The sequence below is a fragment of the Eumetopias jubatus genome, unplaced genomic scaffold (genome assembly GCF_037043125.1).
Source record: "Eumetopias jubatus isolate StellerSeaLion01/CBP00866 unplaced genomic scaffold, mEumJub1_p1.0 scaffold_9, whole genome shotgun sequence".
Taxonomy (NCBI): domain Eukaryota; kingdom Metazoa; phylum Chordata; class Mammalia; order Carnivora; family Otariidae; genus Eumetopias; species Eumetopias jubatus.
The window spans coordinates 92,027,435-92,047,580 of NW_028274815.1; the positions used below are offsets into that span (position 1 = coordinate 92,027,435).

At 41.8% G+C, this 20,146-nt stretch overlaps 1 protein-coding gene across 1 annotated transcript in view; it reads left to right on the forward strand.

Moving 5' to 3' along the window:
• The first annotated feature begins 2,599 nt into the window (after window positions 1-2,599).
• Window positions 2,600-20,146, forward strand: part of NAPB (NSF attachment protein beta) — a 42,347-nt gene continuing 24,800 nt past the window's right edge. Inside the window, exons 1-2 of the mRNA XM_028123709.2 lie at window positions 2,600-2,718; window positions 19,445-19,524. Of these exons, the coding sequence (XP_027979510.1) occupies window positions 2,621-2,718; window positions 19,445-19,524 (178 nt within the window). The 5' untranslated portion in view covers window positions 2,600-2,620. The remainder of the gene's footprint in view (window positions 2,719-19,444; window positions 19,525-20,146) is intronic.

Genomic DNA, 20,146 nt, shown 5'->3' on the forward strand with positions numbered 1-20,146 from the left:
AATGCATTTGTGCCCACTGCACCTTCCCTTGGTACTGGTCTCCACACAGGACTTTTCCCATGCTGCACTGCCTTCTGTGAACACATGCAAAGGGCCACACCTTGTTTTTCACACAGATCGTTTTCTGATCCTGCCTCTCTTACAGCAGGCTATTCACAAATGGCTTCAGTCTTGCCTTTGCAGAGCACCTCTCAGGGTGAACAGTTGGACACTCGACATTCCAGTTTAACTTCCTGTGTGTTCATTCAGTCTGAATGCCTGTGAGTCTGCCCTGATCATAGGGAAAGGCCTGCAGGTTCTGCTTGGTTCTGCCTGGTAAAGGGTGCAGGCTCCTCCTTTCTTTCTCCATCTTCTCAGAAACTGTCTGAAGTCTTTTCTTCCAAGTGTCCAGAGCGGCTGAAAGGCAAGATATGTCTAGGCCAGCATTGTCAACTTCGTGCCATAAATAGAAATGTTCTGTATTTGTGCATTCCAATATGACAGCCACTAGGTACATGCGGCAATTGAGCAGTTAAAATGTGGCTAGTGTGACTGAGGAACAAAATTTTACATTTGATTTCATATTATTTGATTTAAATTTAAATGGCCTCTTTCAGTGAGTGGCCACCATCCTGGTCAGCACAGGTGTACATCATGGGTCCTTTGGACCCACTCTAGGACAGCTTCTACTTGAGGGCTTCACTCTTTCCCTGGCGCACAGCAGAGCAGGTCTCCTTTTCCCTCCTGCTTGGAGGAGTCCTCATCTGTCTTTCATTCATCCTCATTCTTTGAGGTTTTTCTCTCTGCCCTGCCACCTCCCTCTATCTAGCCTCTGGAAGAAGAAAACAAGTGCTCTACACAACAATTACAGTTTAAAGTTTTTTCCCTACTTGGGTATGGACTGGGGAAGGATGGGAGTGACTGTCAGAAAGAAGAGAATGAAGGAAATACCCAGAAACATTAAAAATGTCAAGATGTACCCTGCCACCCCTAGCTGCATGTTCTGGCTCAGAGGAGGAAGTCCATTCTACCTCCTTTTGAGCTGACCACAGATTTGAGAATCTAGAATTGTATGCTTTACAATAGCGCAGAGAGTTCTTATTAAAATGTACATTTCCTAGACTCCAACCTCAGGAGATCCTGATATAAACAGCTAGCGGCTTAGGGATCAGTATTTCTTGAACATCCGTTACTTTGGGCCAGCTTTGGGAGCTGCTTTAATCAAAATAATGATGCTGCACTTAGGAGCTTTTGAGTTGGCTCCACTCCATGAAATTCCCATGGACTGCTCTGCTTTTCAAATGCTTATGTCCAATTTTGCAGTTTTTCCTCTTTAATCTGACATTTACTGACACCTCTAATTTCCTGCCTCCTTATTCTCCAATACTGCTTCAAAAGAACACAAATTAGGCTTTTGAAGTTAGAGTATTGCATGTAGTAATAGTAAATAAATTCTGCCTGAAGATCTGATACTTCCATCTCTAGAGTTCCTTCAATGTTTGAACTCTGTGACATATGCTTTAGTTACCTTTCTAGGAGTTTGGCCTTCGTTGCCTTGCTTCTAAAGACAGGCTTCATTCTAAAGACAGTTTGACATTGTCACACATTCTCATTTGGCAGTGATTTTCATATTTGCTTCACCACCTCTGCTTTAGCATTGCCAAATGCAAATGGTCTAGATTTTGTATAAAACAAAAACAAAACAAAACAAAAAAACAAAACAAAGAAAAAAAGCCACCCCCTCCAGGACAGGCCTGGAAATTGTTGGCACATGATAGCATCTATCTATGGATTCTTCTGCTAGGGAATTAGAAGTCCTCCAGGCAGGCCTGTGCCCCAGGAGACTCACCCTCTAGGGCCAGCACCATGTAAAGAATAAGAGAGCTCAAAGCTTCCCATCCATGGAAAATAATTCAATTCGAAGAGTGGATTATGCATATATAGCATAAATGCAACTTATTTATAACCAAGAAAGAGAGAACCGACATTAAGTTGTAATACGGAGAAACTGAAAAATAACTCTGAATTTATATTGGGGAAAATGATGCATTCTTAAACGCCTTGCTCTGGAGATAAAAATGGCTCTTTCTTCCAGCTGTTGCTGGTGGGTGGTTGGGTGGATGGGCATCACATGGTTAATGAAATTGCTTTCAGTGGCTGCGTTAGATTCCCTTTTGCAGAACTTGCGCGTAGGTTGAACGTTCCAATCTGTTATCCACCGTTTCCTCATCTATCCCATTGCCAGGTGTCAGTCGTGGTGAGCAAGGGATTCCTGAACCAACATGATGCGGCGTGTTTGAGGTTACCCTAACTAGAAAGCCACGCGTCATCTTCCATTTCCCCGCATACTAAATGATTAAAGTTCACCTTGGACTAAGACCCCTACGGAGAGCCACGCCCCTCGCCCCAAAATCCCGGGCGCTGGCAGTCTGCAAGCTCCGATCCCCACCCCGCCTGGCTCTGCGGCCCTCTGGGAATTGTAGTTGACACCTCCCCCATCTCCGGCGCCAGGGTCCGACCCGGCACTACAAGTCCCGAAAGGCCTTGCGCACCACGCCTGCGCTCCCCATCTCTGGGAGAGAAGGGCGAAGGCGCTGAAGGCGCGTCGGAGCCGGGAGAGGAGATTGTGGCAGCGGGCGACATGGACAACGCGGGGAAGGAGCGAGAGGCGGTGCAGCTGATGGCGGAGGCCGAGAAGCGAGTCAAGGCCTCCCACTCCTTCCTCCGAGGGCTCTTTGGGTGAGCTCCAGACCGCGAGTGCCCTGAGGGGGGTCTCCGTCGCGGGCCCCTTCCTCAGCCAGCCGCCCCCACGCGCGTCCAGTTGAATCCCTTCTCTCCCCTGAGACGCCCGTGGGCCCTCATTTCCCCTGCATCTTCCAGAGAGCTCCTAAGCCTTAGAGCCTCCCAGAGACACCCTACCAAGAACGCCACAGGGGCTCTCAGGACCCCCGCATGCCCCCAGACCTCACCCCCGTACGTCCCCTGGAACCTCCAGGATCTCTCGGGGTCCCTCAGCCCTCACACACCTTCCAGACATCCCCGGAAGTCCCCCGAGCCCCCACGCCCCCTCCGCCCCGGCGTTATCCACGCGTTGGTTCGGCGGGGGGGTCCCACGCCTCGCCTGGAGGGGTGCAGTCGCCGCCACGGCGGGATAGATTTGTTCATTTCGCCACGGTTGAAGCCGCGTCCCTCGGAGACCCGTGTTAGTGGGAGGCGAGCCCAGGAGGAGCTGGAGGGGCGGGTCCGGGGACCCCCCGCCCCGGCGCCTGGCTGCTGGTGCATCTGGGCGCATCTGGCTGGGCAGGTGGGTCCCCGGGAGGAGCAGACTGTCGCGGCGCCCCCATTCCAGAGATCGTGTGCCCGTTTGCCTTGCGCCAAGTGGACGTTTAATAAATGTTCGTTGGAGAACGAATACGTTTTCTCAGCAAAGTCTTTTTACTTCACCAGAGATTGATGGGTTTGCCAGTGCCTCCTGTTTGATTAAGGATAACGCAGTTCCTGTCTAAGTCGGCGTCTTTGGGGAATCCCGTTCATTTTCTGTAATTCTTACGTGTTCTCCTAGGGAAGGTCTTAAATTCGGACCTCCCAAAAAGCAGAGCTTGAATATGTGAATGATTCAGCTGTTTAGGATTAGAGAGGCTGAAATTTCCTGGTGGTTTTTGTTGTTGTTGTTGTTGTTTTTCTTTTTGAAAGTGGAAGATCTGCCGACAGCAAGAGCATATTTTTATTTTTGAGAAGGACCAGTACTTTATTAGAGTTTTATTTCTGTACTAAATTCAGTTTGGAATCTGCTTGTTTTGCCACCTTCATTCTTTTGATTATAATATAACACTTTACCGTTGTGAAAACATCTCCAGGAAATGCTTAGATACAGGTTTCATGCAGTGCACAGTAGTACAGAATGCAAAGATGCATAAAGGTAAGGGTTCCTTTCCTCAGGAACCTCTCAAAGGGCATTTATCCTAGCTGGTTTCTAAATTTCTTGCAGGACGTGTAGTTCAAACACAGCAAATTCATAATAAGTTGTCCCCCTTTTACAAGTTACCCTGATATACGCTGATACTTAAGGAGTACTGCCTCATACTTGATGCTGACACCAAACAATAGCTCCTTTCTGTGATTCACAAAACATTTAAAATCTATTCAAATAAAATTTAATGTTCTAGCACCTCCTGCCTAGAGGTGATCTTAATGTCACAGCAGATTTTAAGTCAGGATGTACTTCCGTGGAAGAGAATCTATAATTGGCAGAGGAAAACATTACAGCACTTGATACTGGTCTCAGGGGAACCCTCCTTTCTGTGAAGAGGTGTTGCGTTATTGTTTTTGTGAAACTAGGCCAAGTCTTGAGCCAGTAATCCTAAAAGGATTTTGAAAAGGCTTTTGTTTATAAACAAACTTCTGTTTGTTTGCTGATTGTTGATCACCTGTTTCATTGACAGGAGGTATAGGAAGACTTTCACCTTCACTCTTTACACTTAGTTTGCACAAGTCATTGCATCCTAGGCCTGGCCTGGATATGGCAGGCCAGTTGATGTCTTAGCTCTTGGTTGGGGGGCAAGGTACTTAGCCTCTCTGTGCGTTAGTTTCATCTGCTATAAAAAGGGGTAATAATAGTATATCTCATAGTGAGGGTTCAGTGAGTTTATGCTTATAAAACATTTAGGACCATTGGAGATGGTGATTATGAAATATTAATTAGCATATTCATCAAAATTGTCAGCCATTATTTACCAAGGAAGCAGAGAGCCAGACAGATTAAGTGACTCTGCCGGAATTTCAGAGCCAAAGACCTTTAGGACTAGATCTTTGGTCTTTTAATTAAAGATTTGAAAGAGTTTTGTACCATGTTAAGTGTTATTTATCCTATGGGGAACTGTGTTATTTTCAGTGATAGTTGGCTCCAGGAAAGCTTAGGGAAGACGAGTACTCACGGTTCTGTGAGTTTTAATAGTATATAATTACTTGAAGCCAAAAACTAGGCCTAGTTTCTCTGTCAGTTACAGTAGGAAGGCCGATTCTGTATCAGTTTTAGATGTTTAGAATCTTCCATTATATCTGACATCATTTATACTTGTCCTCATCCTTCTAGGCTGGAGCACATGTTAGTCCACCCTGCCACCCTTCTTTTAATGTAGAATTTTCCCATCTACTTGTTACCCTTTCTTGACACCACAGTGTAGTCCATCTCCCCATGTCAGACTCCTGAATTAACAGAACACACATACTGACCTATCATCAGTTTCGTCCAAGCTCCATGTATTTAAGAGCTGACCAGTTAGTGCTTTAAAGGGGACAGGTGATGCTCTTTTGAAGACGTGGCAGCCATTAGAAGATGCTCAGCATTTGCAGCACACTTCCCATGGACTCATTCTCATTATCCTAACTGCAGATTAAAATGTATTAGGAGCTTATTTTCTTCACCCCCTGTTTATCCACCACCCACACAGGTTTTGTGGCAATACTGTATTCTCACTACTATTCTATTGCTGTTTCTTGTTGCTTTCAGTAAGATTAAATGAAAATATACATTGTATATTCCTGAGGAAAGGTCAGTTGTGTATTCTGTGTACAAGGCACAAGTCCCATGCTTGTCTGCAAGATGTTAGTGAGCCACGGAGGGATGCAGCCATCACAAAATACCTATTATGGGTGTTCTGCTTTTCTGCTTGACTGCCAGTTAAACAGTGGTGTGTTTTTTTAGCTGTGGTATTGAATTAAAATTTACTCTTTCTGAAGGGCTTAGCATAGTATAGCAAAACTACCACCAAAAGAGTTCTGTTTTCATTTCATTTGTTCCCAGGGATGAGTTATGGAATTTTTCAAATTCGATTGTAGAATCTTAATGAACTGCCATTAAGATCTTAAACTGGCCTGAGTGTGACAGTAAAGTAGTTTTGAATTGCTAAGGTCTCTCTTGCTATCTTCTCCTTGTTAATAGGAGGCCAGATTGGGGATAGCCTGCACAGTGCACATCAAAGAGAATGGCTGCTTAAGAATGGCAGTTGGAAGATGTTCTGCATGGCTAATGCTGTCTTCTCCTACTTTTGGATGTTGCCCAGTTGTAAAGCTTGTAAAGAGCCATGAATTTGGCAGTGTCAAATTTAATGAAAGACCGTATTGCGTTATCTTGACGCAATTATGAGTCTATAATTTAGCTATTTTTGAAAATTGGGAATATTTCTTGAACATTGTAAGACCATCAATTATTGGTATTTTTCACTCAGCTTCATTTCTCAAAGGTTGTTTTTAAATTTTGCCAAAATGTGATGAGGACATATGATAGCATTTGTAAAGCATTAGGGGCACCTGGGTGGCTCAGTCGGTTAAGCATCCGACTCTTGGTTTCCACTCAGGTCATGATCTCAGGGTGATGGGATTGAGCCCTGAGTCTGGCTCCTTGCTGAGTGTGGAACCTGCTTGAGATTTTCTTTTTCCCTCTCCCACTGTTCCCTCCCCACCCCCCACTTAAAAAAAAATTTTTTTTTTTTTTGGTTTTCTAGTTTTACTGCCAAGTTATAGCTTGTGTACCAAATGATAAAATCTTTCTAGATTGGCCTTTTTCTGTTTGCATTTGCAGTGTTCACCATCTGTTCTCATTCTCGTGAGCCCCATGAGGTGCACTTGTTTAGAAGAGGTAGGGAGAGGAACGCCTGGGTGGCTCAGTCGGTTAAGTGGCTGCCTTCAGGCCAGGTCATGATCCCAGGGTCCTGGGATCGAGTCCCACATCGGGGTCCTTGCTCAGCAGGGAACCTGCTTCTCCCTCTCTCCCTCTGCTTGTGCTCTCTCTGTCAAAAAAAAAAAAAAAAAAAAATCTTAGAATAGGTAGGGAGGACCCATGGTGGTATGTGGCTCCAGAATGTAAGCTCCTGGTGAGTGTCTGTCTTAATATCATTGCTGTCACCCCGCACCTCACTCGATGTGTGCCAGCCAGTAGGCACTTGGTGAATATTGGTAGAGAGAATATGTGAATGCTCCTAACATGTTGATTTTTTTCTTTTACTCTTTAGTTTTCGAGAGCAAAGGCAACAAAGTGAAAGGGAGTTCATGTCACGTTTTTCTATGTTTTACCTAAATATGTGTTTATTATAAATATAGTAGCTACTACATATGTGAGAAAAATGCAAGGACTATGGAAAAGTTCCAGTTAAAAAGTAAAGTATTCCCTGAGTCTCCCCTCTCCTAAATCGTACTCCCCAGAAGTAATGGTTTTTAACTTCCTGTTTAATTCCTCTGATGGTTACCACTGTAATTCTAAATAATTTTGGAATACTTCTACTTCTTGACTTACTAATTTTAGACAGTATCTAATGATTCTGCTAAAAATGAATAGTTACATGGCCTTGCATTTTCTCTTACCTCCTGATTTTACTTAGTTAATTGTCAACCTCTAAATATTAACTTTTATATATGAATAACATTTAAACTATAATTCTACTTTTTTTTTTCCAATAGTTCCCTATTTCTGTGAGTTACAGAGTGGCCATGAGTAGGTTGTTCAATTTGGGATATTTTTGAGATGCCAGGAAGATGGGTATAAGCCAAGGTTGTCTGTCCATCCAGCCAGGACATAGGATCATCCAAGTTCTAGGAGACTTTGCAGTCTGTTCTTATGAACACTTTGTGTTCATTTGATTAGATGGTAAGATCACTAAAGTGTTTGTACCTTCAAAGCATTTTCAGTGACTAACACTTAGGGTTCACAGTAAGGAAACATTGGAAGTAGAATTTTAGAATGCTAACCATTTCTGTATTTAAATGGAGCTTATTATAAGTAATGGTAATGTAATTAAAATCGAAATAACTGATAGATCATTCCTTCTTGGCTTAAAGTACATATTTTTTCATGATAAGGAAGTATCTGTCAACTTCTGTTTTAATGAGTGTTTTTATCAGAGATTGAAGAGTCATATTTTTTTAAAAAGATTTTATTTATTTATTTGAGACAGAGAGGGAGAGAGAGAGAGCATGAGTGGTGAGGAGGGGCAGAGGGTGGGGGAGAAGCAGACTCCCTGCTGAGCAAGGAGCCTGACAGGGGACTTGATCCCAGGACCCTGAGATCATGACCTGAGTTAAAGACAGATGCTTACTTAACCAATTGAGCCACCCAGGCACCCCAAGAGTTATATTTTGAAGGCCTCTTTAATATCTGTGAAGACAAACATGATTTTTCTCCTTAGTTACTAATACGTTAAACTGTCCTGGCATTCCTTGAATAACCCCTATAGACTATAATGTATTATTTTTTAATGTGCTATTTGATTCTGTTTTTAACTATTTTCCTTTGAATTATTTTCTTTACGGTTCTTTTGTATATAGCCCATCAGGTTGAAGTATCGATGTTACAGGTGCCTCATAAAAAGAATGTAGAGATTTTCCTTTTACCCCATGCTATGGTCCTTGAAGATTTAAGTGGAACCCTTAAATTGACTTTTTTGAACATTCTTTAGTTCAGTAGTTACTTCCCTTTGTCACTTCTGTTTTTGTGCATTTACCTTTCTCTCTTGATTCTTTTGATCCTTTTCCTCAAACAGCTAATATTTTGACTCACAGGTTTTATTAGTTTCCTGTTTTCTGCTTTTAACTCTGTTGCTTTCTTCCATTTTTTCCTCTGGCTTTTTGGGGGGAATGGAAGATGGTATTTATTTCACTATTTCTATTACTTATATGGGTCCAAATACTCATGGATGAATTTTCCTTTAAAACTGTATTAATGTTTTAAATTGTATCCCCCCTGCACTGATCTTGATATATAGTTTTTTATTGTCATTCGTTTCCCCTTTAATCCAAGAATTTGTGGGTTGTATTCGAGGTGGAGGTGCTTTGATTTCTAGTTTTCTTTCATTATCATCAGAGAACTTACTAAGGTTTTCTTTGCCACCTGATATATGATTGGTGTTTATGAATGGCCCTTGCACACTTGTGAAGAAGGCAGATGTTCTCTTATTGGAGTGTATGCCTTGATAGAGATCCCTGAGATGTAGATTTTGATTATGTTGTCAAGGCCTTTCACATCTGTGTTTATTTTTTGTCCACTTGACTTGCTTTGGACTAAAAGGGGTATAGTCATATCTCCTTTTATAAGTGCATTTCTGTCTATCTTGCATTTCTTATAGTTTCTGCTTTATGAAGGTGGCTACTATGTTTGGTAAGTAGATGTTCAAAACTAATATAATTCCATTATGAATTGTATCTTTAGCATTAACGAGTGAATTTCTTTCTTTCATTTGGTATTTTTGAGCCCAAATTCTGCCTTGTCTGATACTGGAGTAGCAATCCTTGCTTTCTTATTATTTGTGTTTGCCTGCTTGAGGACTGTATTATGTAAGAGGATTATACATTCTGTCTGCTGCCATGTGACCTGTGCTGCCTGGCTCTGGGCAAAGTGTGCTTCCCCTCCCCACTGAGTCTGCTCTGGCCCATGACTGACTTTGAGGGAGTGGAAGGGGGGATGCACTCTCTGCCTGAGCAGAAGCTGCAGGGGTCATCCCTTGCTTCTGTCCTGGTTGGGTGGGGGGGAATAAAATACACACACACACACACACACACACACACACACACACTCCTGATAGGGCTACATTCCAGACACACACACACACACACACACACACACTCCTGATAGGGCTACATTCCAGACACACACACACACACACACTCTCCTGATAGGGCTATATTCCAGACACACACACACACACACACACACACACACACACACACACTCCTGATAGGCGCACACACACACACACACACACTCTCCTGATAGGGCTATATTCCAGACACACACACACACACACACACACACACTCCTGATAGGCGCACACACACACACACACACACACACACACTCCTGATAGGCTACATTCCAGAATAGAGGGATGACACATGGAGAAAGAACCAGCACAACTGGCCTGCAGTAACAGGTAAAGTAAGTGAGAAAGAAGCCTTTGGAGATTTGAGGGTTATTTGTTGTTGCAACAAATCAAACAAAAGTTGGTTGATGTATGTGGTATACTTTTGACGTCCTTTTAATCATAAGCCTTTCAGAATAGCTTTATTTTAGTTGTATCTCTCCTATTGAGCACACAGTTGGCTTTTTTGTGAGCAAATCTAAAAATCTTCAGTCCACTTACATTGTTTGTATGACTGGTATATGATTGGTTTTTAAATCTGTCATCTTGCTTTATATTTATTATGTCTTTATTAATTATGTATGATGTTTTAATTTTCTTCATGTGATCTCTTTTCTCTTATTTTTGGAAATTTTGTATTTTTGTTCTACTTGGTAACCTTTAGACTATGAATTCTTTTTTAATGTCCTTAGCTCTAGTAGGCCTCTAGTATTTGATGTGGGAAAACACCCATTACCTATGTGCCAGTCCCTGAGCCTGTTCTAAATTTCTCCCTCTGTCCAGCTTATGTGTGTGGGAAGATGGGGCTCAGTTATTTGTACTTTGTTGGAAAAGATGTTTCCATTTTATATTTCTACCCTGTTTCTACTTTTTTTTTCTCTTCGATCTATAGTAAAATATATTCAATGCCACCACCACCAACCTTTTTACTGATGTTCCTTAGTCATCTCCATAGTTGGAAGCCATTGTGGTATTCCTTAAGTTCTTGCTTCGATCAGTGGTACTTATTGGTTGGCTTGGCTGGCTGTGTGATCTTTGACTCACACTTTTTTTCCTTTGAGTTTCTTCAAATATGTTGTTCCCCTGTCATCTTGCTTTGTATGTTGCTGTTGAAGTCTAATTGAAGCTAACCTGATTTCCTTAATTTTGTAAGTGACTTTGCCTGGAAGCCTAGAGATTTTCTTGATGTATAAAATCTAATAGTCTTACTAGATGTGTTTCACTGGGTCAGTTTTCCCAGTACATGGCAGACCTTTTCAGTACTTAGATTCATATCTTCTTTTGTTTCCATAAAATTTTCTGAAATTGTAGTTTTAAATCTTATTTCAATATTTTGTTTTGTTTTACTCCCCTTTTCAGGGACTCCAGTTATCCTATCATTTTTTCTTGAATCCACTTCCATGCTCTTGGCTGTTTTCATTTTTCTCCTCAGTGTCAATAGAATCTGTTCTCCCTGTAGGTATGTTCTAGCTAAGATTTCATTTCTGAGATGACTTGGTCTTTTTTTTTTTTTTTCTTTCCTTCTAGAATTTGAAATAGGAGTTCCTGGTTTTATTTTTTGTGTGCATGTAGGGAAGGAAGAACTTCACCTTTGTTCTCTAGTCTCCTAGGTTCTCCAGACAGACTGAAAAGAAAAAATAGTTTATTGAACATGGCAGCAATGAGTAACTCAAAGGGGTTATTAGAACTGGGCTTATAGCGTCTTAACAAAACAATGTATTTGTAGAGAAGTGTCAGGACAAAAGGTTTTAGGCTTCCAAGGGCAGCACACTGGGAAACGAAGGAGTAAGGTTTGTTTGTGCAGGCCTGTCTCTGTATGAACGTTCCATCGGCTTCATGGCCATAAAACTTTCCCAGGAGAGGGGATTTATGGCAGTCCTCATACCTTAGAAGTTTCTGCATTTAGTCAGATAGGGGAAGCTCTGAGAAGGTGTCTTTCTGTATCTGCTATTCTCATTTTCCTCTAGTTCAAAATAATCTTTATGCCAAAGTGGTGTATTTTGGGGTGGCATATTCTGGTCCCCTGCATGCTCTTGCATTCTGAGTTTTGAGCTTCTGACCTGTGATGTAGTTTCATATCTGTAAATGTTTGTTTAATAATATTTAAATTATATGGAATTGTTCTCCTCTGCCTTGTGGTAGTTTGGGGGAACACTTTGGTCAGCTGCAAAGGTTTTATTCTTACTTCTCACATGGTAGCTTTGTATGGATGCTGCTTGCCTTCTTCTGTTTAGAGTGTCTTGGAGTTTCTTGGGCTCATAATAGCATGTGTTTCTGCAATGGGAGATGAGGGGTTTGGGTGCTTTCACAGGGTTCTTAGTTTAAATCCTCTCTTCTGTTGACACCATTAAGGACTTTTTTTTGATGAAAAGTATCAGGGAGGGGTGGGTAGGGGCTTGATGTTACTCCCAGTGCTATGATTCTCCTTTGTTTCGTAAGACTCTTAGTTTATTTCTATCACTGGTTTTCTTTCCCTTCTTTCCCTAAGCTTCTGTGAACTGCCTCTGCCTCTCCCAGAAGTGGGATCTTCTGGAGGCCACCACATCTAGCCAAGTTCCCCTGTTCCAGTGCTCTGGCCCTCTCGGTCTTACACCTGGTCTCTGTGTTCCCCCCCTATGCAGCCCTTCCTTACTAGGGTGTTGCTGTCTGTGAACTGCTGTTGTGGGAACCTGCTGCAACCCCTCTTGTGTCCATGCATTTCCTCCTGAGGGGAAGGAGGAGGAAGTGTCACTGGAGGAGGAGCAGTGTCACTGGCTCTGCTAGTTTCTCCAGTTGTCTTGTTGAATTCTGTCTCCTAGTTTTGCTGTTGGCATGGTTGTATCTGCTGCTTGTTGATCTGTCTGGGTTTGGAGGACATAAGGACAAGTTGGTATTCAGGCAGCCACCATTATCCTGTGGGATTCACAAGTTTCACCAGGATTTCTTACAGATTGAGATTCAGTTTGAAGATTGAATTTTCATAAAGATGGAAATTAAAATATAAAAACTTCTGTGGTAAGTCATGTTGTACGTGTCATTTCTGAGTCCATCCAATAACTACTGTTCTTAGCTTTCCTATATATTTAAGTATCTTGATTTGTTTTATTAATAGGTCCAGCTACACATTTTCCCCTCTATAAGAAAGGTGACTCTCCATATCAAGTCGAGGCATTGGGACTAATACCAAAATAAAGACCAACTAGCCCTCTTTGCTGTACATGTTCTTATAAACTTCTTTTCAGGAAATTATGCTTAAACACGGATACTTTTGTTAGCCATTCCTTAAATGTCTCAGATTGTTTCCTGTGTCTGAGAATCTAGGATTGTTGTTTTCCTTAAGTAAGTAGAAATAAAGTGAAAAGTTCTCAGAAAATGGAATCCCAGAGTCCAAGGCAGAGAGCCCTGAGACTGCATTGGTAGTAGAAGTGTGGCTCCTGCTCAGCTTCTGTCGGCGGCTCTGGTGGAATTTCTCTTGAGACCCAGGAGGGGCTGCCTGCTCTGTGCTGGCCGTACCTAGCTAATAAATGACAGTGTTCCTCTGTAGATTGTCTCACCTGTCCAAAGCCTGTGTCCTTGCCACTACTCCTGTTACTGGTTCCTGAAAAAACAAAGGACCTCAGTCTAGTGGTTTTACAGGCATTTGGTATAAGAGTTCAAGGTAGCTTGATGAAGAGCATCTCCCTGGTGCCTGTGCACCTCCCTGCTGCAGATACTTCTGCTTTCTGCATCGCATGAAAGAAGTTGGACTCTTTAGAAATATATTAAACCCAGCAATAAATTCATCTTGAAATGGTTATGTTTATCTAGGAAAGTTTAAGTTTTTAGAATATGGAGATTATAGAAATGAAGTACAGATGAAAAAAATTGCTCTTGTAAGGTAAAAAATAGAATAAATAGTTCTATGTGGCTGTGATGTTGTGATCTAATAAATATATATTTGTTCTTCATCCCTGGTTCCTGGCACAGAACTTGTAAAGTGCTTATGGGATCCTCAGTGGTAAGGGTGAGAGAAGCATCTTCTGTATCATAGTAAGCCCCTTTCAACAATACTAAAGTTCATGCTAATGAGGTGACTGTTTTTGGGTCCCTCGGTGGCTTCAGGATGAGGGCTGGTCCTCAGAGGAGCCAACCATGTAATTAGAGGGTTGGAACTTTCAGCCCCACTCCCAAACCTCCCAGGAGAGGAGAGGGGTTGGGAATTGAGTTAATCACCAGTGGTCAGTGATTTAAACAGTCGTGCCTGTGTAGTGAAGAATCCTACCAGAACCCTAAATGATGGGTTCAGAGAGCTTATGGGGTGGTGAACACGGAGGTGTTGGGAGGCGGAGCCCCTGGAGAGGGTGTGGATGCTCCTTGCACTCCCTTCCAATATACCTCGCCCTGTGCATCTCTTCTAAATGATATAACTCTGTGAGTTATATCATTTGTGATCATAAGTAAAGTGTTTTCCTACGTTCTGTGAGTTCTTGCCAATTAATCAAATTTGAGGAGGGGGTTGTGGGAACTCCTGATTTTTAGCCAAGTTAGAGATGTGAGTATCTTGAGGACCCACTACTTGAGATTGTTGTCTGAAGTGGGGGCAGTCTTGAGGGATTGGGCCCTTATCCTGTGGGGTTTACATTGACTCTGGGTAGTGTCACAGTTGAATTGAATTGTAGGACACCTAGCTGGTGCCGGCAGAGAACTGGAGAATTGCTTGATGTGGAAAACCCATACATTTGGTGTCAGAAGTGTTGGGAGTAGAGAAACAGTGTTTCTGTTAATGGTAGAGATATTTTAAACAGAGTTTGAATTTTTCTCTCCTTTTCTAGATACTTGTTGTGTTTGCTTTTTGTTTTGAATGATATATGGGAAAACTTCCCAAAAAATGTAATGTGGGTAGTTTCTTCCATCCAGACCCTGAGCGGTCAGCGTTGTTATTGAGACTTGTGTGCCAGGCCCTGTGCTGGTCTCTGTCCCCAGGGTCAGCCTAAGGGCTAAAGTAATGTTGCTCATAAATAGTGAAAGTAAAGAGCTGTCCTAGTCGGTGGGGTTTCCCCCACGGGTCCCAGGCACTCCGAAAAGTGGTCCGTATTTGTAGTTCCCTGATGTAGTTTGACATCCCTTCAGGATACTACGATGATAGAGTTGAATTTTGTCTCTAGTTCTGCGTTCACATTCTCACAGCACTGTGTCATTTTTTATGATATTTCTTCTCTGCTACTCTGTGATTTTATTTTTTTTATTTTTTTAAAGATTTTATTTATTTATTTGAGAGAGAGAATGAGATAGAGAGAGAGAGCATGAGAGGGGGGAGGGTCAGAGGGAGAAGCAGACTCCCCGCCGAGCGAGGAGCCCGATGCAGGACTTGATCCTGGGACTCCAGGATCATGACCTGAGCCGAAGGCAGTCGCTTAACCAACTGAGCCACCCAGGCGCCCTACTCTGTGATTTTAGAAGCAACTTTATTTCTCCCTTAGCAGTTGCCTCCTTTTCTTTTGGGTACATCTCATGATGTGTGTGCCATTAGTCTCCATGTTGCTACTTTAACGCCCCCCTCTTCCCACCCACAGTCCTAAAAGAGCATGTACTATGGTTGCCAGGGTTTTGTAGTGCTCTAAAAATAGTTCTTATTCAGGATGAGGAAAAATCAAGACTTCAGATTATTTGAGGATTAATTGGTTTTTAAAAGATCAATGACTTATCTGCATGTGGATGTTGTGGGAGCTCTTTGAAATAATGGGCTGTAGTTTCCCAGGCTGGGTTCTCCTCCCGGTGCCCCCAGCATCTGAATAGGAACAGACAGGATGCGACTGTGAAGAGAGGCAGGGACTTGCAGGCTCGGCTCAAGGCACTGCTCTGTGGTTCACTGGCTCCTGGTGGGACATGTTGTGGCTCTGACCACGTTTCTTCAGTGCAACATGTGAGGTGGGGTGGGCACTCCGATCTTTTCCAAGCCCTGAAGTTAAATACTTTTTCCTCAGTATTCTGATCTCTTCGTGGGCAAGAACATTCCTTCTTTTTTTTTTTTTAAGATTTTGTTTATTTATTTGACAGAGACACAGCGAGAGAGGGAACACAAGCAGGGGGAGTGGGAGAGGGAGAAGCAGGCTCCCCGCGGATCAGGGAACCTGATGCAGGGCTCGATCCCAGGACCCTGGGATCATGACCTGAGCTGAAGGCAGACGCTTAATGACTGAGCCACCCAGGCGCCCCAAGAACATTCTTTTCTTAGTGTTTTCTGACACTTACTGATCTCAGTGAATGTCTCCTGAATAAGCATGGTCAAGAAGGGAAGGGAGTCTGCCTTGCCCCTGGAATTGAGAGTTGGTGGGGTCAGCTGGGGCTGCATGGGTGGGGTGGTGATGGTGGTGGTAGAGGTGATGGAGGTGATGGTGATGTAGGTGATGGTGGTGGCAGTGGTGGTTCTTAGGCTGGTCACTGTTTCCATTAGTGGCACAAAAAGCATTTTCTTCAAGTTCATGGTAGCATAATCTCCCCAAATAGTTAATTTGGCTCAGTTTAGCTTTTCTTAATGTCAGGTCAGTGCCCTGTACTTATATTGTATCACCTTACAATGTAGATTCCCTCATAGAAACTTGTTTCTCTTTTCAAGGATCTTATACTTCACTTATGGGGGCTCTGAATAACAATCATTTGAATTATTTGAACATGAGTTCTGAATATTTGTCCTTAAAACTCAGAAACATTAACTTTCACATGAATAGAACACAGTAGGCATTTGGAATGATTTCAGAAGTACATTTTTTCAAATTGTTAAAGTTGTGTTTGTGAGAAGTAAGTTTTTCGAGTGCTTTTAAAATGAGTATACTTCTCGTGATTCTATTTTAGGAGAGGTGAGAGTCTTAAGTTTTTATAAAAATGTATTCATTATTTTTGTAATGATCACTGAACTTGGTATCAGGTTCAGCTCCACTACTGACCTTGGCTAGATGACCTTGGTTGAGCCATTGATCTCCAGATACAGTTTTCTTTCTTTTTTTTTTTCTTAGATTTTATTCATTTATTTGAGAGAGAGCACAAGCAGAGGGCTTGTGGGAAGCAGGGCTTCCCACTGAGCAGGGAGCCTGATGCAGGGCTCAATCCCAAGATCCCTGGATCATGACCTGAGCCAGGTATCCCCAGATACAGTTTTCTCTTCTGTCAAATGGAGTTAGCATCTTTCATTGTGGTTGTAATAATGATGAAAATGACATAACACATGTGGAAATACCCAGCATAAAAACCTAGCATAATGTAGGTGTTCTATTATTCCTAGCTGAATCTGTCTCCAAAAATAATAGGGTAAAGTACATTTTAATTAAGCTAGTTTTATTTGGAAACCTTTAATAAGAATGAATGAACTATAATTACAGTGCAAGATTCCTGGTACACTTTAGAAAAATAAGAAAGTGGTAAGCCTTTGTTAGCTCCAAGGAGTTATGGCTAAGATCGGAAACTTGGGAATTTTCCACTGGGGTAATTAGCTAATTGTTTTGTTGTTGTTGTTTTAATATATGAAGGTGTGATTGAAAGAAAGCTTTACTAATTCTGACACTGCATTTTTGGTGTGGCTTGTCGCCATCCTGTCATTCACTGTGTGACATAGCCCCCGAAGGCTTTTTTCTTTTGTGTGCGTGGGGGGGGAGGGAGTGATACAGCTTTAGATATAATTCACATACTGTAAAATTCATCCATTTAAAGTGTCCAGTTCAATAGTTTTTAGCATAGTCACAAAACTGTGCATCCATCATAACAGTCAATTTTAGAACATTCTCATCGCCACAAAAAGAAACTCTACTCTCCTTGCCCCTCCCCATTTTTCTCCAGAACTCTAGGCAACCACTAATCTGTATTCTGTCTCTATAGATTTGCTTACTCTGAAGTGAAATCTTACAATATGCTCATGCCTTCTTTCATTTAAACATAATGTTTTCAAGGCTTATCCATATTAGAGCATATATCAGTACTTCGTTTCTTTTTATTGTCTAATATCCCATTGTATGCGTATACCACATTTTTTTTATCAGTTGATGGACATTTAGGTTGTTCCCACTTTCTGGCAGTTATGAATGATGCTAGGGTTGAACATTTATATACAAGTTTTTGTATGGACGTAGTCTTTTCATTTCTCTTGGGTGTGTACCAAGGAGTGGAGTTGCTGGGTCATATAGTAACTCTATGTTTAACCTTTTGAGCAACTCACTAAATGTGGCTGCAGCATTTTACATTTGTACCAGCAGTATAGGAGGATTCCAGTTTCTATACATCCTCCCTAACATTTGTTACTGTCTTTTGATTCTAGCCATCCTTATGGGTGTGAAATGAGATCTCATTTGTGGTTTTGATTTGCATTTCCCTGATGGCTAATGATGTTGAACATCTTTTCATGTGCTTATTGGCTGTTTGTATATCTTCTTTGAGGAAATGTCTAATCAGATCCTTTGTCTATTTTTTTAATTATTAGTCATTTTATTATTGAGTTGTAAGAGTTCGTTACATATTTCAGATATAAGTCCCTTAGCAGACATGTCTCTTATTTGTACAAATATGCCCAAAAGTTTTTATGCCTTCAGTACATGAATCTAATTATAATAATCATCCTGATTGAGTACCTACTCTGGGTCAAGCCCTACAGTGGCCACTATATATGGATTATTTCCTTTGATCTTTATAATGACCAACAAGTATAGATTCTATTATCTGCTGTTTACACATGCAAAAACTGAGGCCCAGAGAAGTTAAAGAACTAGCCTGGGGTAAGACAGTAGTTACTGCCTAAGGTGCAAGTCACATGTGAGCCTCAGTGTACTGCAGTGGGACACGTATTGATACAGAGCTGTCCATGCCCCTCTGCCAGAGCTCAGAGCCTCTTTGAGTTTCTGGCATATGTGTATGTGCTCACTCTTGTTCATATTGTGCCCACTCGAAGAGTGAGCCTTGATCTCCCCTTTCTCTTAGTCCTTATGTCCTTAAACCCCTCTGAATTCCTCATGTGCACTGCACGCAGTACTTTGTCTTCATTTTCTGGTTATTTATGTTTATAGCGTAGATAGAAGAGGTAGAGAAACATCATTTATAGAGGGGTCTTAGTTTAGCTTTTAGGAAGAACCAGGTCAAATTGGAAAACTCTGGTGCTAGTTACAGAGGATTATTTTTGCCTTTGTGTAAGAAGAAATGTCTGACAGCTAAAGCTGTCCCTCAGTGGAATCAACTGTCTAGTGGAGAACTTTCCAGAACAGTATGTATGCAAGCAACAGTAGAGTTTCCTTCTCTCAGGATGTCGTAAATGCATTTCCACACAGGAAGATGGGCTGGACTCTGAGGCCTTCCCCCTCCCTTTCTTGGAGAAGAGCTTGTCTCCTGCCAGAGGTGATAATATAGCAGTCAAAAAACATGGCATTTCTTTTATGCTCTGGCTTCAGGTTTTTGTTTTTTTGTTTTTAAAGTCTAAATAAACATAGTGCTAAACTCTTAAAAATTAACAGGGTAAAAGTGTCTTTAACCTTCAAAATTTAATCTCATTTGACTAATGTACTTCTTATTTCTCCAATTGACCTAAAACTTCAATTTCCATGCATGGAAATTGGTTAAGGGCATGGCTCTGAGATCAGCCAGATCTGTATTTGAGTCTCAATTCTGTGGCATTCTTGCTTTGTGACCTGGGGCTAGTTACTTTACTTATGTATGCCTCAGTTTCCTCATTTGGAAAATAGGGTTAATAAGAGTATATGCTTTGAGTGAGCAGCTGTTAAGATTCTGTACTTGTCTGGCACATAGTAAGTGCTCATTAAATGCTTATTATTTGAGGGAGGGAGAATTAGAGATGTGGATGGTTGCTGTAGTAAAACTTAACCTCGTTTTTAAATTTTTCTCAGAGGAAACACAAAAATAGAAGAGGCTTGTGAAATGTATACCAGAGCTGCAAATATGTTCAAGATGGCTAAAAATTGGAGTGGTATGTATAAAGTTTTTGTTTGTTTGCTTTTCAGGCAAATAACTTTAAAATCATCTTGAAGGAAGAAATAACTGTCTGCATTTCCTCCTGTTGGCTGAGACAGGTGTACGTGCTGGAGTAACTGGTGTGGCCACTGTGGTCTGGGAGAAAAGAACCTTGATCTAAGTGAACAAAGCCTATTTTTCTTTACCTAAACATTGGGTGAGAATTTCTTACTGTGGGAACAGCTCTGTGATAGCTGATTGAGGTTCCATTGAGAAATGGAACACCCAGTAAGGGTGTTATTTCTATAAACCTCAACATTTTTATTGTCACTTTTTAACATAATGCTTTCTATCCAGTGAAATTACACATAACAAAATCACTTCCAAAACAATGGAATTATTTACTGGTTTGAGAGAGGATGACTGTTTCTAACACTGATTTGAGAAACAAATTCATCCCCTACCATGTAAAAAGGGGCTTGTTATGTCTCTGTGATAGGGTCTCTCTGTCCTGAAAATGGAGACTGCCTTGAGCTGGAGCAGGGACTGGGTCTCTAGCCCGGCTTGCACCTGCTGTGTGATCTAAAGTAGGGCCTTTGCCCTCTACAAATCATTTCCCCATCTGCTTTTTTTCCCCC